This window comes from Lactuca sativa, chromosome 5 (genome assembly GCF_002870075.4).
Source record: "Lactuca sativa cultivar Salinas chromosome 5, Lsat_Salinas_v11, whole genome shotgun sequence".
NCBI lineage: Eukaryota > Viridiplantae > Streptophyta > Magnoliopsida > Asterales > Asteraceae > Lactuca > Lactuca sativa.
In genome coordinates, this window is record NC_056627.2 from 252,560,963 (window position 1) to 252,575,481 (window position 14,519).

Below are 14,519 nucleotides of genomic sequence, written 5' to 3' on the forward strand. Positions count from 1 at the left end.
AGGAATACCAGGGGGTGGCCCCTGGCATTTGTATGAAAGACCTGGAGGTGGCTCCCAACAATTTGAACGCAAGACCAGAGTTTGGACCCTGACGATTATATGTACTATGCTAGTTGTATTTGTGATACTTGCATGGAAGACCTGGAGGTGGCTCTTGGATCTTGTCTACAAGACCAAAGGTTTTGGCCCCCGACCTGGCAAGGGAAGACCATGATACATATCATGGTATAATGACAAGACTGATTGGCACATAGCAATCTCTATTGTATGTATGGTATGTAGTATATTGGGGAACTCACTAAGCTTTGTGCTTACAGTTTTATGTGTACGGCTTTAGGTACTTCCAGTTCGAAAGGGAAGGGCCCAACATGACTGCACGACATCCCTTAGAGTTTTCCGCATTGGCAAATTATGATCTTTACTCTGATATTTAAATAATATATTTGCTTTAATCGATTTTTGGAATAACTCTTTTGTATGGTTTATTGTTTTAAAAATGAAAATTTTACTAAGAATTTTTGAGACGTTACAATCATAAATGATTATTCGCTACGAAAATAAATATCCAAAAACTTTTGAATACCCATATTGAAATCTCTCCCCTTTTTTATAATCGAAACACGATTATGAAACTCCAACAGGGAATGAGAAAGTGCTCGTAGTGGATTTTTCCATGCAATACTCCCCTTCGATAAGTGACGAATACTCGAAGCTTCAAATTCGAAAAACACGAAAAATATGTCAATTTTCGAAATCTTGACTTATCGGACCGCTTTGACTTGAAAACATTGCTCATGTTGCTGGTAAACATTTTGCATAAATGAAAATTTTGATATCCCTAAAAAAATTCTCCGAACTTTGCAAAGATTATAGTTTTAGGGGTATTAATCGTCCTTAAGCTGAACTTCGAGGACCAAATATGTAATATCGAGTGTTCTTCCCCAATTTCTGCTCAAAAGAACGCACACGCTGGCAACGATAATAGCGAAGCGCCAGCAATAGCGAACCTTGTTCAAGCTTCCCAAAAATTTCAACCATTCGCTATTCAAGCAATTAACCTTCGCTATCCAACCCAATAATCTTCCCATTCGCTATTAATCATACTCAATGACGAACTATATTTCTTCATTCTCAAACCTTGAAACCCAATAACGAACCATCAAACATTCGACCTCAAAGTCACTTCAATGACTAACCACCTTCTTCATCATGTAACCTTTAAACTGTGATGCCAACATCGAACTCTCGATATCATTCAACCATTAATCCAGTTGAAGTCCTTAATGGCTTCATTAAACCAACATTGAACCTACTTCCTACTTCTTTATCACCTGTCGCACCACAATTGTAGAAGCCCGCTCAAGGATTCAATACTCAATCCCCCCAAACTTTTCCTTCGATGTCAATGCAACTTTCGTCCTCTAACCACTGTCCATTATCGAACACCAAAACATTCTCTATTAAACCCTTCCACCTTCGATTCTCATCTGTTCAATCTAATTTTCACATTCGATATGTAAATCTTGACAAACAAAGACAAGACCACGATATCAAACCCATATCGATTTCTTTGAATTTCTCAACCCACTTCGGTATCCCTTCTACTGCCATTGTACGAATCAACTGTGAAGCCATCAAGTTCAATGTGCGATACCAACGATCAAATTAATGTCTTCTCAATAACAGCTTTCTCAATTTCAAATCCAATCCCTTCACAGTTTCGGATTTTGACTCTTCATTTTTTGACCATAGAAACCGATTATCGACAAACATTAAAATCATCATCTTCAAATTGATTTTCAGATCAAAACAACCATATCAGCCAAAAAAAATCTTTCATGTTCATCAACCATCCATCAGCAAGAACTTTCATCTAAGTCTCCAATCATTTAAATAATCAAAGACTTAAAGAATCGATACAGTGAAGAAGACAAATGAAGCAAGGAAATCGATTTAATGAATTCTTGAATCAGTACAAGATTATAATACAGAATATTCCAAATCGATGAGAGTTAAACGAAATTTTATCGTTGATTTAAAGAATCGATATTAGCAATCGATATCTGTATCTAAAGAACGTGATGCTGTGAATTAATTTCTCATAAAAAATAGAATCAATCAGATGATATTCGAACGCAATTAAACGAGGAAGAGACTGATGATCCGTAATCAGATTAAGAATCTCGAATTATTTGATATTGATTTGTGAACCCAAACAACCAAACGGAATACGAACGAGAATCCGACGAATCGATTTTTTTCTCCGAATAAAGGAATTATGAGCGAAATCAAAAGTGAACTGGATCAAGTAAATTGGGCTTTAAAATCGGATCATACGAACAGTACAAACCACAAAGATCACTTGATTGACTTCAAATTTGATTCAATGAACAGTAACATGTTGTGATTTGGGCTTTTGATGAACAGTAAGAACAATTAAATTTTGGATTAAAAGATGGATCAAATGATTTTAATATAATTTGGTTTGAATTGAATAAAACAAATTGGATCAACAAAATAGGTTTGAAACGAAAATAGATCCAATGCAGAGATTTACCAAAGATTTCAAATCTTTTATTTGATTACGCAAAAATGTTGTCATCTAGGATTGTTGATCTTGAAATAGTTGTTTAAACCTTCAAGATTAAGCTCTAATACCACATGTAGGATTCTATGGAGATGACAATTGCGGAATTAAGAACATGCATAATCGAAAAGACCCAATTTAACGTTTAAGCAAAATATGTATAGATAATGGAGTAATATAAAAATATAGAAGCATGTATGTGCTTGACTCTCTCTCTCTCTCTCTCTCTCTCTCTCTCTCTCTCTCTCTCTCTCTCTCTCTCTCTCTCTCTCTCTCTCTCTCTCTCTCTCTAAACTAAACTACTCATCTATATAATAGGAGTTCTCTCAACCTACAAAGTATACTATATAAGTATATAGGTAACCTCAACCCATAAAACCTTCACAGAGAAGCCTTCCATATGGAATAGGGAAGGAGATTTCTAAGTGACCATCTAATGAAAGAGCTTTGCATCCCAACAATATATAATATCACACATAGTAGAGTGAAAAAAACCCGATCTGAAACTAGAATCCAAGTTTCACATGCAAGTCTCCACTAGTGAATCAACTAGCACGAACCAAATAAATTCTCATTAGACACATCTTAGTAACCATTACCAATCAGAGGTCAAATCTCAATTCAACTCCATATATGTCATAGTTTGACCAAAAGTCAATTTGTTAAACCGGTCAATGGTTAATGCGCCACAACCACTACCGTTCAAAATAGTCGCGATACATCGTATAATTCAAAATATTTCCAAACAACCCAAAAGGAAGTGATAATTACCACATCAAACATTTTGGTTGCATCCTATTTAGCTTAACAAAATCTTTCCATGTGATCCAATCCAAAATCAAGCTTGAACAAGGACAATCAAGCTCCCACCATCAACCAACTAACTTCTAAATATCCCTAACCGTTGGGGAATAAGTAAAGAGGTGATTAGCAATCTCAATATCACCTTTGTACTTAGGCACAACAAAGAATGCAAATCCAAAATTTTTACTAAGGTTTAGGTGGTATGTGTTGGAATGCGATATAGAGCCAATCTCCACATCATTATGTTCAACTTGATAGGAACAAATTGTTCTATCTAGTTGTATTATCTGTTGTGACCAAACTACCATAGTCAAGAATAATCGCCGTCGTAGCCATCAAACAAACCCAATTTGATTTAAAGACCACGTGAAATGATGCAAACAATCCATGAAGGTGAAGCCATGCAAAAGATCGTCAACCCAACCACTACTTTTCCTTTACACCATTTTTGGGCTCTCTACATATGAGGGAATGACAAACCATACAATTTTGATGGCAATCTATAACAATTAATAATGGTTCTCAAATATTAATTTTTTTTTTGAATTATCTAAGTTGATTGTATCATGGAATTTTTTAGAACTGAGATTCTTTAATAATGATTTGCAAATAATAAATAGTTTGAGAATTTGAAATAACATATTTTTATTTTATTTTTCATAGGTTTATTTACCTTTTTTTGAACATGTTCATTTGTGAGCTCGTGGAATGGGTCTGTTCATGTGTGTCTATTACGGTCTCCATGGACAAACTTATACTTTTAATGAAAAACATGAACACAAATATCTATCTACTTATGACGGTGTTTATTAACTTATTTGACATGTTTAAGTTTTGTCCAACTTTTTAAACTTTACACATTTTTATTGGTTGTGAATAAAATATAAATAAGTAAACTTTTTTTAGATAAATGGTTAAAAAATGTTGTTAAGATCTCGATCTCAAGATCCCAACATCCAATTTCAAAATTTTAATTTCAATCCCCATGAGATCAAATTTGGCCCCCACGATTGGAGCCTACCGGTTAAGTAATGAAATCTCACAAAAAGATCTATAGTTTAAATTTTGACACATCCAAAATATTGTGTACAGTTGACCATTTATTTTTATTTTTTTTTGAAATTTGAAATAAAATCTACACTATTTGATCACACCTTTTATCCTTTTCTCTTTCTCTAGAGTTCATTTGGGATTTAAGCACTTCAAATTGAGCCGATCCATGTTCAAATTACACATGCTTCAATTTTGAGATGACCAACTGTTCTTAAAAAAACGAGTTGTTTGCAACTTGAAAATTTTGGGCTAATTGAGTTTGGAAGAGGGAAATACTATCGATGAATGATTTGTCATGTTGTACTAGATGGTCAGATTCAAGGTATGATTTTGAACTTTTTAGCTTATTTTAAAGCTTTTATAATTTGTGAACAAATAGATAGAGATGTACTTTATCATATTGATGATTTTGCTTTTAGTATTCTTCAGAATAGATGAATATTCATTTTTACTGTTTCAAGATGTATCATGAATGCGTTAGAAAAGCCTGATTAGTGTGCCTATACCAAGGAAAAGGGACTCTAAAAGTAAAGAGTAAACAACCAAAAGTTACATAGACAACAGGAGAGAAACCACGTCAACATAGTCATAAACTTTCGTTTTAAGCAACTTGAACCCAAAATTTGCTTTCATTCTCTATCTATGACTCGAATACGCCACAAATTCAACCAAAAAATCGAGCACACAAGCATCACTAAAACAATTTCGCCCCTAAACCACACAGAAAACAACAACATTATGATAATACATTCTTTCACCTCCTCAAAAGCTTGTGAGAGAAAATCCTCTTCGAATACGGGCTGTTCCTTGAGATCGCTTTGTGGGATTCAATCGCATTCACCAATGCATTATGAAGCTGACCCTGCATCCAATAAATAGCAACCTACTTTCATTTATTTCTTTATTATTGAATCTTCCTTTCATGACATTACTATAAATACGTAGATTTTTCAAAATACAATACAATGCTATAATAAAAAAAAAATAGAAGTAACTTTCTATTTCTTGCATTTAACCTTTTGAAGTTAAAGTGTAACTTTTATGAAAGATTACAAACCTCAGAAACACGAAGAGCGGTTTGAACAACATAGTTGGCATGTGGATCTTGAAGCACTTGTTCAAAATGAGTGGCTGAGATCAACTCACGGATGATGGTTGACCTGATTTGACCATCTAACACTGCTAAACATTTCTCCACCACATGGCTGCTGAATTTTTGTGTTGCAAGATGCACGTAGTTACCCTCAAACTGTGACATAAGCTTCGACACAGCTGAAGGAATCTGCAGTTCCAGAATATACTGTACAACATAGTTTCTGCAAAAAAAAAAAAAGCAATGTTATTATTGATTTTTTTTTTCAAGTACAACGATATAATAGAAAGAAATGAAGGTGTGATACTAAAGTGTACAAATAAATACAATTAGGTTGCTATTTCTTGTATTTAGACTTACCCAAATGCATCTTGTGCTAGAAGAAGTCCATTTGCTGAAATTTCAGAGACTAATTTTTCACGATGCTCACCTGTTGAGTGATTTATGCATCTTTGCAACACACAACAACCGTGTTGATGGGTGGCAATTTCAACACAATGTTTTGCAGCAGCTTCAAAGATGAACTGTGATCAATCAAGAACCAAATGAAGTTTATACAAAACGTTTTTTTTTTTTTTGCCATGTCAGCATGATCAAACTTCACAACCTTTTGTTCATTTTTATCAGGAAGATTCAATAAGTATGATGCAAGAAAACATGATTTTGACCATTCATCAAGAAAATCCAAACCTTATTATCTTCATTGCTGAGGCACTGTAAGCAACGCTGAATGACATGATTGCCATTAAGATCCTTTATAAGAGCAAGAAACCCTGGTTCAAGAGCAGAAACTACAAGCTTGATTTGTTGCCTTGTCTTGAGAGTCTCGATAAGTTTCTGTACAACTCGAGTTCTATAAAAAGAAAATGAAAATTTTAGATTCTTTTAAGGATAGAAGTTAGAACACAACAATAAATCGAAGAAAACAGATTTTATTAAGATTACCCATGAGTGTTCAATGAAATTTGAACAAGTTCCCTTGGTTCACGAGTGATTGCAATCAAAATTTGCATTCGTTGTTCTTCATTGCACACTTCCAGAAGCTTCTGCATAAGGTAATTCCCAAAAGGGTTGATCATAAGCTCGATTACATGTCCGATAATCTCATTAAATACAATCTGCACATGTTGTGAGTTTCCATCATCGAAAATCTTTTGGAGAAGACGACACCCATGTTGGTCTTTCGCCATCATAAAAATGTGTCTTTGAGCTTCGGTCAAATGAGAAGAACACGATAAATAAACCTTGGTTCGGCCATTTTCACAAGGGCTTTCAAACCTTTTGCTTCTAACACGACTTAAATCTTCACCTTGAATGATCAAACTATCGTCACTAGCTGATAAACCGGGCCCACCACGGGTGATTCTAATATTCGGTGAACCACCGGCTGCCATGTGGTGGAACCGATGGGCGCCATGGTTAGTGTTACCCTTAGCTTTTGGACCGGTCTTCCCGATTTGAGCTGGAATTCCCCATTGATAACAATAATTTGTCAAACTCCTGTCGAAATTTGAAGATTGGGTAGAGGGAACTACCCCATAATTTTGCTGAAAACCGAAGAATGCTGGATGGATTTCAGTATCAGGAGTTATGGGGGTTCTTGGAAAATGAGGGTTAATTGCAAGATAGTCATCAGAAGCCCCAAATTTAGTCGAATTGATGCGATCCTGATTGATATACAGTCTACCAAGTTCATCAATTAAATTTTCATCAGGATTTCTTGAGATGATATGGGGATTGGGGATGGGATCATGTAATGTAGGAATAGTTGATGATGATGAAGGTGATAGTGATGCATCAGATGATGAATGGGAATGGGCATTGTAGAACATGCTTGGAAAGGCAGTAGCAGGGGGGGTATATGTATTCTGGTTGTAACTAGATGATGAATCATCATCATCATTATACATACCATACATCATCCTATTCATTGTTGGAGCGACAAAAGAGAGGTTACCGCGAGGATTACCATTGACAACATGATGATGATGGTGATGATGATGATGGCCATTGGCGTATGATGGATGATGGTGAAGGGAAAGTGATGATGTTGCATGAGGGATCTCACCCAACAACATTTCAAGTTCTTGATCCTCCATGTTCTCAATAATCCCAACTCTCTCAACCATCATCAATAAACACAAAGTGTACAACAACAAAAACAGGGAAATCAAGAAATCTTGAAAACAACAAAAAAGGCTATAAAAACTAGAAATTTAAAGCACCCACATCAAGAAAATGATCAAGAAAAACTGGAGATGGAAAACCCATAACAGATTAACCCTTTCTTTCATCTGGGTTTGGCTTGAAACAATCAAGGAATCCGATTGTAGATGTGGGTTTTATTAGGTGATGATACAATCATGATCATCATATTTCATTTTGATTTTTGGGAAATTTTGATCTTTGGGAATGAGTTTGGTGAAGCATGCAAAGATGAAGGATTTTATACACATACTGTATGTATAGGTGATGGTAGTGTACACACTGGCTTACTGGTAAGGTCTCACGCCATAAAAGCTGGAGAGAGGAACAGACTCTCACTCATCTCTCTTCATTACTTTCTCTCTCTAGAATACACATATATATAGTGAGAGAGAGTGAAAATTTAGCAGAAAAAAAAACCTCATAAAACCACTTGGCGATTCGGAATGTCTTTTATGATTATACATGCCCTTTAAAAGATGAATTCCAAACCCATATTTATCTTTGATAAATTAGGGTTTTTTTTTTTTTTTTTTATTTTCTTTTTTATCATTGACATTTTCTTATGTGTTCTAATTATTATGTAAGAATCTTGAAATAACAAACTTTCAGGATTTTCTCCATTTCTAAGGGCTGAAATATCTAGTAAAAAGAATTTTGACTGTATTTTTTTAACGACTAAAATGCCCTTGATTCTGAATGAAATACATGCCCCTCTCTAATGACGTGTTGAAATGGTTTAAATGTCATTATTATTCACACAATGCTACATCATTGCAATCTTTAATAATAAATTTTGGAGTGAATTACACATTTAGTCCATGTGGTTTGCCAAAATTCACAAATTTGGCCCTAATATTGGTTTTTTGACATAACTGGTCCCTACGTTTTGCATTTGTTGCACCGATGGTCCTTAACTCACATAAAAAGACCATTTTACCCTTTTAATATATTTTTCTTTTTCTTTTTAGTTATTTATATATTTTAATAATAAAAAGTTAAAAAAATCACCCATCCTCACATCTCTCTCTCTCTCTCTCTCTCTCTCTCTCTCTCTCTTCGTATATTTGTCTCGTTAAAAACCCCATAATTTGTACAATGCAATGTGGGAGTTGTGCTCCAACAAGACCCGAGCCTAGCATTAGACACATTGTGGATGATATTCAAGCTACAATTTATTCTTTTTAAGTATCTAATTGAATGTGAATACTCATAAGAATGGTGAAAGAGTGACACATCAGTTAGCTAAACTATCCATTTAATCAGTTACAGGAGATTCTGGAATCTAATAAGTAGTCCTTCTGTGTAAAGTTAGCTAGTATGGATTTACATAAATTTTTAATATTATCGGGCACAAAAAAACAACCAGAAGCCATATATTTCGTCGCTTGCTACCAAACAGCCTATTACTATTGACAATAGTCGGTTATCAAGATGCAAAGGCTTTCCTTTGTACATGTTAGATCATGAACCATGTTTTTGGCAAGATGCAAAGGCTTTCCTTTTTACATGTCAGCTCAATGAACCATGTGTTTATCAATGTTTGTATGATATGCATAGATGGCTTAAACGTAGAGCATGTTACGACTTGTACATATGCAGAAATCGCTTGTATATTCCTAGTTTGATCGTGAAAAACTTTATGAAATGAAATCTCTCATCGAGATGATTATGGTATTGACTTGCTTGCTCAAGATGTAAATCATGTTGGTCTTCGGACACATTATTGGGTTGTGTTGTTGGTCATTAGGAAACATCAAAGTAATGCTTGAGTTCATCTTGAAATTGTTAGTAATTAGGGTTTAGGCCCCAAGTTGCTTAGGGTTTAGGTTCGACCATTTTTGTATCTCTATTTATATGAGGTTTAACCCTTGTTGCTACATGGTCTCATCAGGTACGTTGTAGTTGGTTAGTGATAATCGTCTCTAATGAGCACTCTAGAGTACAGATAAAAGAGAGACAAATACTAAGTTAGAAAGCTATACCGATGGATGGACCCGATATTGCTCTCCAATGTCTAAGTCAAATGTCGATTTGAGGCTTATGAGAAAAATTACTTGTCCTTAGAAAGGATATCTCACATATTTGATGCATACTTTGTCCCCTTTTATACAGGCTAGTCATTCTGGTTCATTACCTTTCTAACTAGATGTTACTTATGTCTAGTGGTTACAAGGGTAGAACCCTTTAATACAATAATATTGCTTTTTCAATGTTTCACGGGATGTTGCCTAGGGATTCGTACGTAAGATTCTATTGTCATAGTTTTTTTGCTATTCAGAATGATCAGTTGGTCTTTAGTTTTATTGATTGTTGACCCGTGTATATGTTTGGGCCTCGTTGACGCTAACCGGATTGTTCCTTGTCTTGTTGGCCCGCCCTCATGTGTGGGTCGATATCGATACACCATTAAGTGCCAACCTAATTGTTAAATGCGGTTGGCAACTGTTTTTAATAATTGGGCTTAAATGAGTGTTAAACGTCTAAGCAACGAAGCGTTCGTTGTATATGACACACGCCTTGTCGCTCATGTGGCCGCTTGCTTCCTCGATTTGTCTGCGGTTTTCTTTTTCACCGTTTGCTCCTTATAAATGTTTGTCACATCGGATGGTCTTTCCCCACTACCTTTTCAGTTATCCCTTATGTTCTTTCTCACTTGATTTTCTTCGAAGCAGAAATCGCAATGTCTTACCCCATAATGTCTTCCCTCACATCAACCGTTACTCACGAATGTCTGGACCACCTTGCTATGAATATATCATCTTGTTGAAGAAGATGGCATTGTCATTCCTGGTATGAATGTGATCATTAACTGTCACCCGTCTTGTAAGATTGGCATCTATATATATTACTTCAAAGCTACTTTACGTGTTCCTCCTTCCCATTTCTTTGGTCATATTATTTAGGTTTATAAGATATATACCTGACAATTGAAACCTAATTCGATCTCCAATATTGTTTGCTTTGAGTTGCTATGTCACGCCTTTGTTCCAATATTTCTTCCGCATCTGTAGTAGTGGCGCTTGCTTTTATTTCTGTTCTAGGGGACATATTTTTATTGAGGGTCTTCCATAATTAATAAAACGGAGGGAAAATGAATTTATTTGGTTGAATTTATCTCTCTTTTCATATCGCAATGTACTCCACTTTCATGGCACCATTAATGATCAGAAATCGGATAGGACTTCAGATTTAGCACAAGATATAGACAAGATTTCACAACGTAAAGTGTGAAATAAGTTATGAAAGTGGAATAAACAAAATCACAGGGGAAAAGATAAAACCTGACGCCACGTTACGTTGGGCGTAATTCAGCTGTACGCGGGGCGTATTTGTTTAGCTCCATTAAGCTAAGCGTAGTACACTCGTACATTGGGCGTACTACCAACTCAGCTAAAAACATAATCACGATCATCATTTGAGTACGCATTGTGTAAATTAATTTACACTGGGCGTAATTTTATTGGAATATTTTCATCTTTTTCCCTATTTTAAGTTTCCCTTTTATTCCATCTAATTCAATTGGAGACTCTTAATATTTTAATTTCCACAACAGCTACAACTTTCAGACAAGTGACACGTTATAAAAATAAATGAGATATCATGATCACTCGTCTTTGTCAAGATCAAACAACAATTTTTGATTAAATCTATTGCATGCAAGAAGTGGTTTGTGAAAACAAAAACTTTCGGGACCCGTTAGACTATTTCCTTTGTTTTCTTTGCACCATTAACTAAAAGTAGAACAAGAGGTGACCCAACTAGTCAAGAACAGCAAGAACCCGGTCTTCCACTTAACCACCATGACACACCTTGCGATACTACGCCTCATGGATTGAGTTGGACAAATCACCAAAGTAGTAGGCTAAGAAACTCAAAAATTCCCAAATCGCTTCCAATCTCGAAACCCATGCAAAAGGTAAAGTCAAACAATGTGTAAGATCACGAATTCCTGCATATAACAACAAAAACCTTCCCAACAAGTGAAATGATATCAACAAAAATTAAAAAAAAATTAAAAACAAATAACGAATAATCAAACAAACTAAATTAATTGAAAACCGTTTCCCAACAACGGCGCCAAAAACTTGATGTGAATATTTAATGCACTAGTTTTTTTATTTATAATTTCTAATTCATCGCATCTAAACCACACCTTACAGGCAGTGAACTCGATCGAGTGTAGTATAGCTTTGATAAGCAAGGGTGTCGAACACAAGGGGAACGGTACAAAAACTTGATGTGAATATTTAATGCACTAGTTTTTTATTTATAATTCATAATTCATCGCATCTAAACCACACCTTAGAGACAGTGAACCCGATCGAGTATAGTATAGATTTGATAAGCAAGGGCATCGAACATAAGGGAAACGGTGGTGAATTCATTTAAAATATTTGATTATAGGTTACACAAAAAAAACACAAAAGCAGTAAAGAAAGGATTTATTAAATCTCAAACGAATAACTAAATAGCAAATCTCGATAAACTGGCAGGAAGACAAATCTCTTTAGGTACTTTGGTTTAGACAGATTACATCCTTAAATCATAGATAATTGCACAAACAGATTTATTTATTCATGTTCACCGATTTCTAAAATGATTAGGTTCACGTTCGCTATTACTAATCATTTAGCAAACAAGTCAATTCAAGCAATGATCAGTTGATTAAACTAACATGTTTCCTAGTGTTCAGTTCGTATCAAGCAAGACTTGTAATAATAGTTAATCAGATTACTAATTCAATTAACCTCTTGTTGATGGTTTGTCACACAAGTCTTATACATTAACTTACTTATTTCCTAGTTAACCCTAGTTTCACATTCACTATTCCTAGGCATATAATCTTGATGGTCATCAAAATCATAAGAGACAAGCAATCAAGTGGATGTTCATAAAACACCATATACTTAATAATTAACAGAAAATAATTGTCATTAACACATAAAGATCTTTTAACAAGCTTGGCAAGATAAATTAAACATAAATAAACAATCCAATATAACAATTAATCCACACATCAAGGTTTTATCTAATAATAAACTCAAAGCAAATGGTTTTGACACCAAAATCAGAAAGTAAAACATAGTTGTATCACAGCGGAATGCTAAGCATGGTCACATTAACAAACCACATGATTATCGACACAAATTCGCTCTTTAATCCTTCAGATCTTTTCTCATGTCAGCTTAAAGGCCTTCCGGCCGCCTTCTAGACCCTCAAAACGGCCAAATATATGTTACTTGTCGACTAAGGATCGATGGTAGTCGGAATCCCACTTCTGGTTGGCAGATATTCGCTATATATAACCTTTGGAACCGACTTATGTACGCTGGGCGTAAGTCAGTGTACATTAGGCGTAACAAGAATCCCATCGTGATTAGGAAGTCCGGACACCAAGCCCAGTACGTTGGGTGTGAGTGAATCTACACGGGGCGTACTCCTTGTCTTGTCAGTACGCTTAGCGTAACTTATATTACGTTGGGCGTAATAGCAGCCTTCAACAATCATTTTCTCCTTTTGCTTCTAAGCCTGAATTCCGCTCCAATCTTTTCTTTTCCGCTCTATCGACAACTAATAGCTGTAAATTATAATTCAAAGCATTATAAGTACCGTTTAGTTCTAAATAAGAATAATAAAGGCTAAAATATTAAGATATAATGTATAAAAATACACATATCATGTATGAAGGTTAGAATTCAATACGGGATGTTTAGGGTGTTTGTAAAAAAAAATTGTGTATGTGTCTTTGTGTATAACAAACCTATGTAGTTGCATACATATGTGATTATGGAATATTATTTAATTCAGTACTTAATTGTAGTTATTTGTTTGATATAACTATTATATATATATATATATATATATATATATATATATATATATATATATATATATATATATATATATATATATATAGGGCTAGGTTATTTTGTTTCTTACATTTATTGTGTGCTAGAATGCACCAATAGGAATTTAGTAAATTAAATAATTATTTAATTAAATAAATATATGTATTAAATGATTTTCATAATTATATGTATATTAAATGATATCCATAATGATAATTCTCTTTTTATGGAAACTAATTAAATCCGTCATTAATGTCAGCAACAACATTCTTTCAGAATGAATTCGCATCTAGGTTTTATATATGAATTCATATTTTGTTTCAGGACTCACTCACTTAAAATATAATAAAGTTGCATGGAATATGAAGAACGAGAGTGTATTCTATTAGAATACACTCTCATTTTGCTGGAATACACTCTCATTCTTCTAGATATGAATTCATTCTGAAAGAATATTATTATTGACATTAATGACGAATTTAATTAGTTTCCATAAAAATGAGTTATAAATATGGATAATATTTAATATACATATAATTAATACTAAATTATTATTGGTGCATTCTAGCACACAATAGATGTGAGAAACATTTGAACCCCTCTCTCTCTCTCTTTCTCTCTCTCTCTCTCTCTCTCTCTCTATATATATATATATATATATATATATATATATATATATATATATATATATATATATATATATATATATATATATATATATATATATATATATATATATATTATGTTAAGTGTTACTATAAAGGGCTTTGGAAAATGTCATTGGTAAGGAAAAAAAATTATACTATACAGGTCCTTTGAAACAATTGGTTATAGTATGTTTGAATGTTAGTATTCAATAAAGAACGTTAAGTGTGTTTGTAAAAAAAATTATGTAATTGAATTTCTGTATAACATAACTACATAA

The 14,519-nt window shown here is 34.1% G+C and overlaps 1 protein-coding gene across 1 annotated transcript; it reads right to left on the reverse strand.

Annotated features, from left to right (window-relative positions):
* Window positions 1–4,972: 4,972 nt before the first annotated feature.
* LOC111899526 (putative pumilio homolog 8, chloroplastic) lies at window positions 4,973–8,163 on the reverse strand. Its single transcript, XM_023895368.3, has 5 exons — window positions 6,483–8,163; window positions 6,228–6,390; window positions 5,898–6,061; window positions 5,502–5,760; window positions 4,973–5,306 (listed from the first exon to the last, which is right to left on the reverse strand). The coding sequence occupies exons 1-5, from the start codon at window positions 7,667–7,669 to the stop codon at window positions 5,199–5,201; spliced, it is 1,881 nt and encodes a 626-aa protein (XP_023751136.1). The 5' UTR covers window positions 7,670–8,163; the 3' UTR covers window positions 4,973–5,198.
* Window positions 8,164–14,519: the final 6,356 nt, after the last annotated feature.

Excerpts from the sequence above, each read along its gene's own strand:
- LOC111899526 (XM_023895368.3), bottom strand. The coding sequence starts at position 7,669 with ATGATGGTTGAGAGAGTTGGGATTATTGAGAACATGGAGGATCAAGAA. Across the intron at positions 6,062-6,227 it reads TCAGCAATGAAGATAATAAG|TTCATCTTTGAAGCTGCTGC; the intron begins GTTTGGATTTTC and ends GATTGATCACAG. Across the intron at positions 5,761-5,897 it reads CTAGCACAAGATGCATTTGG|AAACTATGTTGTACAGTATA; the intron begins GTAAGTCTAAAT and ends TTTTTTTTGCAG.